Source organism: Vulpes lagopus, chromosome 2 (genome assembly GCF_018345385.1).
Source record: "Vulpes lagopus strain Blue_001 chromosome 2, ASM1834538v1, whole genome shotgun sequence".
Classification (NCBI taxonomy): Eukaryota; Metazoa; Chordata; class Mammalia; order Carnivora; family Canidae; genus Vulpes; species Vulpes lagopus.
The window spans coordinates 125440813-125453890 of NC_054825.1; the positions used below are offsets into that span (position 1 = coordinate 125440813).

Below are 13078 nucleotides of genomic sequence, written 5' to 3' on the forward strand. Positions count from 1 at the left end.
TAATTTGAGTGTTGTTCTGTCGTCGTTCTCTGTGTGTTGTCGTTCTCGCTAATAAAATGGCAGCACCTTGAACAAAAAACTCTGGCAAGTGCTTGAGAATTTTAGTCAAGATGACGGACCCAATGAACCTCGGACCCAATGAACCTCCACCGCGGGTCCTGACTACCTCTGGGCCACGCCTCTGCCAGAGGCTTCCTCTGCTAGTGAGAGCTCTTTATGCAATTTGCTGCCTAAACACCTACCTGCTTTTCACACCCAGCTCTCCTTCCCAGGAAGCCTCTCAGAGGCCCAGTTCCTGTTCCACAGCCCCGGGAACCCTGATCAGGCTTTCAGTCCCACACCTGTGGCACCTGTAAGCTCGACCCTTCTGGACCCGCAGCCCCTCCAGCTCCCTGAGGGTGAGCACCAGCCTTGCCATCTTCCTCTGAATACCTAACAGGGAGTGGGGGCTCAGCACCAAGCAACAGTTAGCAGCATTCTGGTAAAAGAACTGAGTTTCTCAGAAGACAAAAGCAACACTCAGAGAGACTGAGTAACAGCTAATACATGATAAAATGGAGACTTAAATCCATGTTTGAATCCCAAGGCTTAAAATGACAAGATGGCTTCTACGTAGTACGGAGATCATTCTCAGACCATCTCACCTTGTTAATCCAAAGTACGAACTAAAGAAATCTAATTTAATACAAATTCTCTAGAAATAACAACATGATGTAAACGTTTCATCTCTAAAACCTAACTTTTAAATTTTTTGTCCAGGGTTTTATTATTTAAAAGGTACACCATAAATGTTTCCTTGGATGTATGACATACCTCACATTGTACTACCTTATAAAAAAGGCAGGGCTATAAAACCATCTAAGTTAATACGAATAAGCAGAGCTACAGAACACAATGATATTCATGTATTTGTAATGATTTTAGGGGAAATGAAATGTTCTAAGTTAAATGAAAATGGTATGTCAAAAATCCTTTCTAACCTGTGACAAGAGCAAGCCCTTTCTCAAAATAATAAAACAGTATCGACAATTCCCTTTTACTACATTTTATGTCCTTAAAAATACTTAAAAATTAACCAAAAATATTTCATGCCAAACAATGTTATTTTTTTGATGGCGAGAGGCACAATATAGAATATATATGTGTGTGTGCTTATATATACGTATATTTTATAATTACTAGATCCTTAAGTAGGCCAAAGCCAAAGCCAAGGCCAAAAAAAAAAGGGGGGGGGGGGATCACAGCCTGATAATTGCATTTCCACATTATTCCACAAGATGTCAGCATGTAACTGAATAACCTCAAAGGTGGTGGTGCTGGTGGTGGGGGTGTCTCCACCATAAACAGAACAATAGAAACCCTTCCGTTTCCTGATCTTAACTTAGAGCTTTGGTAACTCACTTCATAAATGTGTCTTCATGTATATTTTACTATTTTAAACCTGATTCTTAATACATTCTTACGGCAGTTTCTAAATGCTATTTAGGTATTTCTTTTTAAAACATTTTAATTTTCTTTATTGCAGCATACATCTCCCCGGATTCGGCGAGTGACCCAATGAAGAACTTACTGAAACCCAAGAAGGATCCTAGGCATAACCAACCATTGGTCTGTTTATCTGACTCCGTTATTTTTCCCCATCTGACAGATGAGAAAATGGAAAAAAAAAAAAAAAAAAAAAAGATCAGTGGTTCACACAGGGACGCCTTACTCAGTAGATTACACATTCGGTGGACAATGGCGTCTCCAGAGTCCTCTGTGTGTGTGGGGGGATGAGCGGGTGTGTGTCAAGACATTCCTCTTATTTTCCTTTGTTCCCCACTAACAGCTCATATGCTGAGTCACCAACACCCAAGCAACTGCTAGTATGATCATTACTAGGAGCACAGTTGCCCTTAGTGGGCCTTGAACTCGTCCATAGCAACTGGGCCCAGTAAGTGTGTGGAAGGTCCTGCTAACACAGAAACATATGAAACTCCTTCTGGTGCGTGTGAAAGTAAGAACAATACTGACATCTGCATAAACACGCATCGGCAAGTTTCTCTTACATCGTTTGTGTTCTTATCCTGCTTTTCATATTTTTCTCGGTCATAAGCCATTTTCTTCAGCAGTTTCTTCATGGCTTTTTTATCTTTTTTATGATTTTCAGTGTTCTGCTTCCTCACTTGGTTGACAATAAACTTGGGAATCTATGGAGAAATAGAATTAAGTTTGGGGAGGAAAAAGAAGTGGCATGACTTTTGAGCTCTAGAAAAGGTTTTATCTTTATATTTTAAATGTGGAGACAAGTAAAGGTTTTGACCATTTCATCAGACCCATAAGACCATGCTATTTTATACATGCACTATTCATTAAATATGAAAAAAATGTATTGTATTATTCATTCATCATGAGGACAGAGCATGCATAAGAAGTAATTTATCCCCATTGTGTAGGTTGGGTTCAAAAAGAGGCTTGGTAAAGTTCAAGGACATAGTGTCCATCTTCTATGCCTTACATGCCAGGATTAGAGACTGCCTGAGGCGACTGGCCTTAGGGACCACTACGTAGAAGGTTGGTCCCTTTCGCAGCCACCTGTGAACAACCCAGCCTTTAGCTAACTTGCAGTCCCTTCTAATAACCAGCTAGCCTGGCCTCAAAAGAGAAAGAAAAACTCACCAATAAAAGCTGACAGGTATCTAGCAATAATACCTTTTTTCTAGGAAAAATCGATTCTCAGAAATTACATGAGCAAAAATAAAATATTTTAGAAGTTTCCAAACTGAAACAATGAAATAATGCTGGCATTTTAAAAACTGAGATTTAATAAATGGACATTGGTTTTCTTATTTTAATTCCAGTGTAATTAACCCAGTGTTATATTAGTGTCAGGTGTATGAACATCAATTTTTTTTTAAAGTCACATTGGAATCACTTCTACTGGTTTGCTTTTTAGAGAAAATATAACCATAAAAAGACTTTAGAATCTAGATATCACTACTCATTAACAGAACTTAAAGATATATACTTACTGTCCACAGAAGTTGCTGATACTTAATCAATAAATGCATGATGTTCGCTGTCCCAGCTGCCATTATGAATTCTCGCTGTTCATTGGACTTCAAGCCTAACGCATGACACATGAAGAGATTCGGGGCCATGACCATTGCTACATTCATGGTTGTCATCTTATTTTTCTCTCTATTGTCTATTACTCTTTGGAGAAATTCAAGCAGGGCCTGAAACAGAAATGACTCTTTGAGATTTGTGTTTTCATGAAGATAAAAGAGATTTAAAAGCATTGTTAACGTATGGGATTTTTACTTAGTTAAAAAATAAGTTGTGCATAATCACCACAGTCGGCTAAGGGCATGCGATGGGCCCTGCCATCAAAGCTTCTCTGTCTGGTTAGCACCTCGACGTGGCACTGGGCCTGGGACAGACAGGACACCGTCGGAACCAGGCATGGATGGAGGCGCTCAGACATAGGGCCCACTGGAGCCACGCAGCACTGAAAAGCTGCTTTTCATACAAATATTCATATTTCATACAAATATTCACTTGCTTCACGAAGTACTTCACTTTTATCTTTAGTAATTAAAAAAAACAGAAAAGAAAGAAAAGAGACAGAAGAGAAGAAAAAGAAAGAAAAGAAAAAAGAAAAGAAAAGAAAAAAAAGAAAAAGAAAAAGAAAAAAGAGGAGAGGAGAGGAGAGGAGAGGAGAGGAGAGGAGAGGAGAGGAGAGGAGAGGAGAGGAGAGGAAAGGAAAGGAAAGGAAAGGAAAGGAAAGGAAAGGAAAGGAAAGGAAAGGAAAGGAAAGGAAAGGAAAGGAAAGGAAAGCTCTCTTAGGCTCATGTAATCTCAGGTACTCGACAGCCAGCTGACAAGAAACCTAAAAGAATGGAGACTGCCATGTGGAGGAAGGGAGCGTGAAAAGAGACCAAGGAAAGAGTCTTTAAAAACTGAGTAAATAAAAAGGAACTTTTCACCAGAACAGGCTGGTTTCTGCTCATGTGGATGAGGAAATGAGGTATGTAAGTGAGCTACCACAGGTCATCAAGCTGGCAGATGGAGGACAGGGTCTACCTGGCTTTTGTTTTGGAATTCTTAACTACACTTAACTACAAAAAGAACCGTGTTTTCATATTTAGCTTAAAATCCCTGAAAGGTGAAATAAACTCTATCGAAGTGGGGAAAAAAAAAAAAAAAGAAACAGTGTTCATTTCTCATAAGATTTAGGGGGAAAAAGAATTCCTGTGTTAACAGGTGGATCTTAAATCAAGTTTAGCTGCTATATAGACTTCAAAAAATTGAAACAAACTAAAGGCACAGCCTCAATATCTAACAATAAGATTTATGTATCTAATTTCTGGTACAGTGCTCAGAAAGTTAAATTGTAATCTAAGCATAAGGTTATACAGTAACAATACCTTCTCAAATGAGGACAAAAGATTAATTGGTGAGGTCCAGGGGAAAAAAATTTAATTTTGCACCAGAGACCAGAATAATTATTCAGGGACCAGTGTATCTCTTTCTTTACAAAGTGTAAATGATAGAGATTAGGTAATAAACCACTTTAATTGTGGTGTGCATATGCAATAAGACTATCCAAACTATTACTATCAGAATATTAGAATATGCATGTGTGCCGATATGAAATTAATAAAATGTTAGCCTGGCCCTTGCCAAAAGCACTTCATCTTCAGACATATTTTTTCTTACCTGACACAGAAGAAGTGACCTTGCTAAAAAAGTATCAGAGGCAGCTGGGTGCCTCAGACAGTTAAGCCTCCCACTGTTGATCTCAGCTCCCCTGTCAGGTTCCTCGAGGGGCATGGAGGCTGCTTAAGATGCTCTCTCTCCCTCTGCCCCTCCCCTCACTCTAAAAAAATTTTTGAAAAGCATCACTAGTCTGGTGTCACACAGCCTCACTGGTCTCACTCCCTGAAAACCAGTTTGAGTCCCAGCACAATTAGTTATTAGCTGTGTGAGATCTTAGGGTAAACTTCCGACATATGTGCCCTTTAATGTCTTCGTATTCATAAAACAGGAATACTAATCTCCCAGCCTGCCAGGATTGAGCAGGACAATGTTACAGAGCTAACTTCCTAAAGATAAATACAAATAAATGAGTAAGTAAACACCAATAATTATATTAACACAGATCCCCCACTGATATCTTAACATCAATCCTCTTTCTTCCTCCAAGTTAAAAGTAGTTATGATCACTGATCCAAAAATACAATAATCCAAGGTCAAAAACAACAACAACAACAACAACAAATCCTGGTCAAGCAGTTTTCCCAAACACCTGTCTCTTTAGGCTTAAAGTAGGACATGGTGCTTAATGCAGTGCCTCCTAACCCTTCGATGTGCTCTAGTAATAGTCTGCAAAGGTCACACCCATGATCATGTTCCTCCAGATAGGAACTGACTTTTTACTAGGCTTGTAAAAATTGGGGAATTTTGCATTAAGCTTCTTGAAATTACCTTGTGATAGAGTTTTCCTTCACTTTGAACTAAATGTAAATGGCTTATTTTCTCGTGCCTATGGCATTCTTGGTTCAATGTTTCTATTATTAGAATTCTTGTTTGAAACATTCATCAAGACTAGCTAAAATTAAGATTTTAAATAAAGGTTAATTATTAAATTTACACTTTTTCGGCATTTTCCAATTTTGTTATCTCAAAAAAGTATTTCCCACTTTATTTATAAAACTGTACTCCCGGGCAGCCCGGGTGGCTCAGCGGGTTAGTGCCGCCTTCAGCCCAGGGCATGATCCTGGAGTCCCGGGATCGAGTCCCACGTAGGGCTCCCTATATGGAGCCTGCTTCTCCCTCTGCCTGTGTCTCTGCCTCTCTCTCTCTTTCTCTGTGTCTCTCATGAATAAATAAATAAAATTTTAAAAAAATGAAACTGTACTTCCAGTAACCTTATAAACAAAAATTAAAACTATTCTAAAATTTTAAAAACTATTTTTTCAAACAATTTTTAAAACAGTACGCCGCCTGGAATTCTGAAGGCAAATTCTGAAATTGCATTGTAGACCACCTTTTCCCAACAGTAACCATACTGGAATAAGTATCTCCTCTCACAATTATTTGAACTCAGTTGAATGCAGACATGTTTTAAGGAAATCCTGTGTCTTTCAATGCCCGCCTTATACTCTCATTCACAGGGCCATCGCACACAGGTATCTCTATGTGAAGGAGAAAAAGATGGATTAAATTTCTCTTTCAGGGCTCTCTGTCAGGGCATAGCTGACAAGTAGGCTGGAAATCGGTCCCCACGCCATTTCTACTTCGACCACAATCTACACTTACCCAGCAACCCTGGTCACACAATGTTCAAATGTGACCCTTTCTGGAGTTGGCCTCTGCCCCCAAAAAAAACCAACATCTAATGCTGCCTTCTCAGCATGTGACCATCAGTGAAGCAAGAGATTTTTTTTTCCTCCTGACTTATTAGTAAAGGGAGTAAGTCTTTGGAAGTTCTCCCGTAGAGAAGCAGGGATTTTACTCCAGTAATCCTCGTAAACTCTTTCATCCAGAAAAGTTGACTATTAACATTCATTCCATGGGCATGAAAGAACTACCACCCAGCTTCAGTTCAAGAGGTCTTAATGAGGTACAGCAAAAACTCTCAAGATTTACCAACTGGTTTTGTTTTCTTGACATGAAATTTCTTGGCATGATTTTTCATTTTAAATAGAAAGAAATGTGGGGAGCAAAAGGGCAAGGGTTCTGCCGTTAGCCATATAAAAACAATTTATTAAGGCAATGGCAAAACTTAAAGCCAATACTGTTTTTAAACTATATTTCAGAAGTTTCCTTTCTCTTTCATAAGTTTATAATTAACCTGCGCAACTACTCTATAAACTTTTGCTGTTAAGAAAATAAATCAGTAGGAATAATCCACTGGTTATTCTAAAAGCCTCTGACAATGCTTATTATAAACGGTATTAAATCATATAGACCAAGTCACTTTGAAATGATGATGTAAATCAAAACCTCAGGGTAAGCCCTTAGAGAAATAATTAGAATTTATTTGAGTCGGTCTATCTTTTGACTAACCAAACACTTGAAAATCATCATTACGACTTACTTCAAACTATACTGCCTAGAACTACAAATACAACATCTTTAGGCTGAACAGTAGGTTATATCTGACGAGTCTTATTACTTCCTTTTTAAACATCCATTTTTTTACTTACTACATGTTCATTAAATAAATTTGGAAAATGTAGGAAAATAAAAAGGAAAAACCAAAAGCACCCATGTTTCCATCAAATAAAAAAAAATGAACCTTGTTCATTGGTTTTGGTAGAAGTGTTACAGCAAAAATTAAATACTTGATAATACTTTTAACAGGACTAGCCTAGTATATATGGTAATAAAGAGTTAAAACACTTCCACCATCTATCTTTAAAAGTAGGTCTTTTCTTTGTAGCCTACTGCAAACATGTCCATGAAAACACCACATTGTTTTGCGACAAATAATGAGAAATTCCTCTGCTTTTCTGAGGGATATTTAATGTAAATGAATCCACTGACCTTAAGTGTGTCTCTGTTTGCATCAGGCAGGAGGATGACAAGAAGGTTCAAAGCCTGGAGTTGTTGCTTCCTGGTTGGAAGATCTGCAGACAGATTAAATAAATCTGAACTCTTTACCAAACCTTTTTTTTTAATATCCTTTTTTCATTTTGTAAGAAAAAAGTTATTTGGCACAAACATGACTATGAAATGTAAGACATAACAACCGAGCAGCGAGCATTCTTGAGAGTGTGTTCGAGAGAGATGAGGACAAGCAGCTGCTGCGTTAGAGCTTTCTCTCTCTCCGAATGCTCACTTCCAACTGTGATCATATGATGAGCGGCCTTATGTTTGCAGACACACAACAGTGCTTTGGAAATCATTTCAACTTCTGTGTGATAATTATTCCCCAATGAAGAGACACAGAAAGTTGGACCTCCCATGGTACGGGGTCAGGGGGCATCTGCAACAGTGAAGTTTGTTTCTTCACTGGTGAGTGGACAAATCCCATGGTAAGGGCCCATCGATTCCAAGAGGAATATATAACACTGAGCCCGGAACACAGTAAATGCTCAATAAATGTCTGTGGAATGAATCAGAAAACCAACTCACAATGACTGAGTCCAAGAGGTACATTATTATCATGGATATTTATCATTTTTAGTAGCCCTTAACCCCTGTAAGTAATACACCTGGATATCTGGAGTCATTCTGGTACTTTGCTCTTTAGGAATCAATTTGTCCTTGAACCAATAATCAAAGAGTGTATGCCAAATAGCATAACTTAACCATTAAAAATATTTTAAACACAATGTGATTTCAGTCATGTCTCCCCTCGAAATTCTGAAGAAATATGATATGAGATGATACCTGGGAATCATCTCAACAATACATGCCTTAAGAATAGCCTGGAAAACAATAGAATATTATTCAGCTGTTAAAAAAAAAACAAAAACAATGAATGAAATCTTGCCATTTGCAACAACATGAATGGACCTTGAGGGCATTATACTAAGTAAAATAAGACAAAGACAAATACAGATGATTTCAGTTCTATGTGGGATCTTAGAAAACAAACAACAAAAACTAAGATCATAGATACAGAGAACAATTGGTGGAAGCTGCAGGGAGGGGGGTGGGAAGGGGGTCAAAAGGTACACCTTTCAGTTATAAAATAGCTAGGTTATGGGGACACAATGTACAGCACGGTGACTACAGTTGATAATAACATATTGCACATTTGAAAGTTGCTAAGAAAGTTGATCTTAAAAGTTCTCATCACAAGAAAAAAAATTCTGCAAGAGCGTGCGGTGATGGGTGTCGACCTGACGTACTATGATGATCCTTTCACGATATACACAAATACTGAACCATTATTTGTACATTAAGAATGTAGGTCGGACAGCCCCAGTGCCGCAGGGGTTTGGCGCCACCTGCAGCCCGGGGCGTGATCCTGGGGACCCGGGATCGAGTCCCACATCGGGCTCCCTGCATGGAGCCTGCTTCTCCCTCTGCCTGTGTCTCTGCCTCTCTCTCTCTCTCTCTGTCTCTCTCTGTCTCTATGAATAAATAAATTTAAAAAAAAAAATGTAGGTCAATTATATCTCCATTAAAAAAAAAATGGAACAGCCTGGAACAGTTCTGGTGGACACTGTCGCTCGCCGTAATCATCAGCAGTGACGCCCTTTCCCTCTCATGGTGTCCCAGGTTGGAAGTTAAAAATATGGTCATTAGAATATGTTGATGGCATTTTTCCTTTTTTTGATGCCCTCCAGGACTCAAGGGAATAACGACAGCAGTATGTAAACCTCCTAAGATCTCTGTGTTCACCGGAAAAGAATCAAGAACCGATGGAGACGTTAACTTGGAGCTTGCCCAGGACCACAAAATGGCAAAATGTACGAAGTCTGCAGCCCCCCTCCGCGGAGGCAGCCAAGTAGTTTGTTCCATGTTTCTGCATGGCAATCTCAGAACTTAATTTTTCAGGAAAATAATCACTGCCTGTGCCACATCTCCTGTGCTCTTATGATAACTGTTAATCCGCAGCTTCTCCAGTAAGTGTTGCTTTTAACACTTGGCAAGAAAAACGTATCAGATCTGACATGACTCATCCTATTACACAAGAAATGTGAAGTTCCAGGCTTAACAAGAAAATGCATTGTATTGCTGACTGGGCGTGCAATCAACCTGCCCCTGAGGGGAGCGGCCTGTCATCCCTGTAGGGGGAGATGCGCATTCGAGGAGGCTGAGGTCGCTGCCCACCAGGGTGGACCAGTGGACGAGGTTCTGCTCTCTGTGCTACGGGGTGGTCGGTGTGGGCGGCGGGAGAGGGCGCTTACCCTGGACAGCCTGGAAGGCCCTGAGGTACTCTACACTGAGCAGCGGCTGGGGCAGCTCCCGGATGAAGAGCTTCAGCAGGCTGGCTGCGTCGTGCTGCTTGACACTTTCCCAATTAAAAGTCCCTTCGTAGAACTTTGCTTCTAGTTCTTGGCAAAGATTCTGAAAGGCAGAAGGAAAAAAAAAAAAAAGAAGAAGCTACCAGTAAGTGCGGGGTTTTTTCTTTCCTCCTGCTGAGCCCGTGATGCTACTCTTCCCGCTTTACAAGAGATTCTACTCTTCGGAGAAGAACCTGGAAGAACTAAGAGGTCAACAGTTCCCTGTCACTCAGAAAAATACGACCCTGCCAGGTGTACTTGACCATCGAAACCTTCCACCCCAGGCCGCAAAACCCGAGACCGTAGACATTTTCCTGAGGGCACGACAGACCTCACGCAGCAAAGTCTAACTAGAAGATTCCTTAAGACGGCCCCTGCATGTGGGGGCTTGGCTTAAGATACTCCAATTTTTCATTCAATCATTAAAAATCACTTTTAAAGAAAAAAAAATAAAAAAATAAAATAAAAAAAATTAAAAAAAAAATCACTTTTAAAAACTCTGTTTTAAATCACTCAGGAGCACATTCCGTGACAATATGGGTCCTCAGTCTCGGGGCCTAGGGCAGGAGGCCGCTTCCGACCGGTCACCTGGGAAATGGAAGAGGCCAGATTCCACAGCAGGTGAGGCCTGAAAACCCCTCAGGGCGCCTGCCTCGGCGCAGAGGAATGAGAGGCAGTGGCTCTACCGAGGATGCAGGTCTGCCAAGCTATTAGCAGTCACTTTAGCTTCACAGTGACTGTTTCCCACAGGCCTCTTGGCTGTGGCATAAATCCTATTAGGTTAGAAATCCTTCCAAGCTCCTGTCACGTCCTTGATGATTTTAACTGTTCTCCCGAAGAAGGTTCTTCGTTTTTCTGGTGAGGTGGAAACCTATTACGCTCTGCTCTTCCCTACGCAGCTCCATCCTCTCCTCCACCCGGCACAGCCCGACCAACAGAGGTGAGCCCAGATGGGGGACGGTGTAGGGACAGTCCAGAGGGGGATAGGGGGACGGCGACGGAAGGGAAGGAGGGAGGGATGTAGAGGGTAAGGAGGAGGACGGGAGGGGGGAGAAGAGAGGAGAGTACAAAAAATTGGGGGAGGGTTTAAATTATGTATAAGGAGCCGCTGCGGCCTGACGGGGCGGAGGCAATGGGCACTGCCTTGTCCACTGAGCCACCTTCTGAGGAGTCCCGGGAGCTGAGCTCGGCGGCCGCGTCCCGCCACTAGCGCGCCTGTGTTCAGACCGCGGGGCGGCGGGTGCAGGCCCAGGGGGGCGTTACGCTGCGGGAGTCAGTGCTGCAGCCGCAGGACCCGAGGGTTCCGGCCCGTGGGGACGCAGATCGTGCCTCGTCCCTCTCAGACTCCGGTTCTCTGCAGGACAACACGCTCCTCACCGGGGCTCGCCCCACAGTCTCTCGCTGCCCTAGGTGTCCGCGGAGGGATGACACGCGGCGCCTTAGCAAAGCTCCACGGGCTGCAGCACGGCCTCAGGGACCTCGCAGGGGCAGGCGGCCAACCCGGGCACTAGAGCAGTGAGTGTGTGAGCGGGGCTCTGATGCGACTGTGTGGTGGGAGCCCTTCGGCCTCTGGTTCCAGCCTCCGGTTCCGAGGCTGAGGAAGCCCCTCGGCCCCGCTCCCCACCTGAGGCACCTCCCCGGGGCCCACTCCTCACCTGAGGAGGCCCCCGGGCCCCACTCCCCACCTGAGGAGGCCCCTCGGCCCCCCTCCCCACTGAGGAGGCCCCTCGGGACCTGCTCCCCACCTGAGGAGGCCGGCAGCCTGTCCCTCCGGCTTGTCCCTCCATCGCAGCCCCCGCCCCCCCGGCTCCCCATGCCCAGCCTCAGCCCGTCACATGTTGACTCCTGTTCTGCCTTGGTCAGGAGGGAGCAGCGGCGGCTCTGCAGGTCCCGCACTGGCACCTCGGGGAGCCCAGCAAGGCCGCTGGGCCCCTTGGCCTCTCTGCTCACCAGAGCCTTACTCCCGCTACCCGGCCACTCTGAAGGACATTGACTCCCCACAGAGGTCGGCAGGGGCTCCCGGAGTGTACCCGGCCCCGGGACTGGAGGCCTCCCCGTAGGCGGTGTCTCGTGGGGCAGCCGTGGTCTCGAGGACCGCGCTTACCCGGATTCTCGTGGCGGCCCCGGGGATCCTCAGCAGGCCTTCCGTTTCCAAGCCTCCCTCCTCGATTCGAGCAATCAGCTGCGAATAAACAGAAGAACGTTCTCACTCGGCAACTCGTTTCCACCCGTTTCCACCCGTTTCCACCTGTTTCCACCCTGACACGGGCTCGTCCCACACAAACACCCACATGGCCGCCCTGGGAGCCGCCGCTACCACGGCCACAGCCCCAAAGCTCCAGGTGGAACTTGGAAAAGCGGGAGGACTCCTAGGTCCCCCCGCTGCCCTCCCCGGGCCGAGACTGGAGATGCCCATGGTTTAAGAGCCACCACGACCACCCGTGCTTCTGCTTTTCCAGAAACATACATCCTGCAGTCAAATAAATCTTAGGAAATTCCAGGATTTGCACACTTACATCTCCTTTTTGGTTTGTTTGAAAGGATTATTTATGGTCTGAAGGAAAAAACAAGAACAAAACGAAACAAAACACCCTATTTGCAAATACTCATTTTTAAGCTTTTCAGCTTTTAGTCGTAACCCAAGATAAAAATCAGTTCCCTTAGAGGGCTTCTAAATCACACCTGATACCCAGCAAGTGCACACGGATCTAGCTCCAGAACCCCATTTAAAAAAAAGAAAGAAAGATTTTTGCAGGAACCCACAAGAAAAAAGGCAAACAGAGAAATGACAACGACACTGTTGGAAGGTAGGAAGAGGATTAAAAAATGGTTAATTCTTGGCAGAGTAATCTTCCAACTGAAATATGTATTCCCTGGGCGGGGCTCAAAGGCTTTAGGGGAAACTCTGCTATTTTAGGGAAATCAATCTCCTTGTCCTCAAGTTAAATATAAGGCAATTACCTAGCCTCACATAGCTGTCCTCCCACCACGCACCCCCGCCCCAGAACAAAAGACAGACCTACTCTTCACTCATCCCCAAATTTGCTATGATCTCTCCACACACCCTTAAAGGCATAAAATCTTCCAGAGTGCCAAAGGATGTAAAATTTTATTTTTTTCCAGGGAAACTT

The 13078-nt window shown here is 43.3% G+C and overlaps 1 protein-coding gene across 2 annotated transcripts in view; it reads right to left on the bottom strand.

Moving 5' to 3' along the window:
- The window catches only part of ARHGAP18 (Rho GTPase activating protein 18), a 117723-nt gene that overhangs the window by 16687 nt on the left and 87958 nt on the right, over positions 1-13078 (bottom strand). For both annotated transcript variants that reach the window (XM_041742178.1, XM_041742187.1), the window contains 5 exons: positions 12052-12129; positions 9852-10011; positions 7534-7616; positions 3012-3218; positions 2049-2189 (listed from right to left, as the gene is read on the bottom strand). In XM_041742178.1, coding sequence (XP_041598112.1) covers positions 2049-2189; positions 3012-3218; positions 7534-7616; positions 9852-10011; positions 12052-12129 — 669 coding nt within the window. The remainder of the gene's footprint in view (positions 1-2048; positions 2190-3011; positions 3219-7533; positions 7617-9851; positions 10012-12051; positions 12130-13078) is intronic.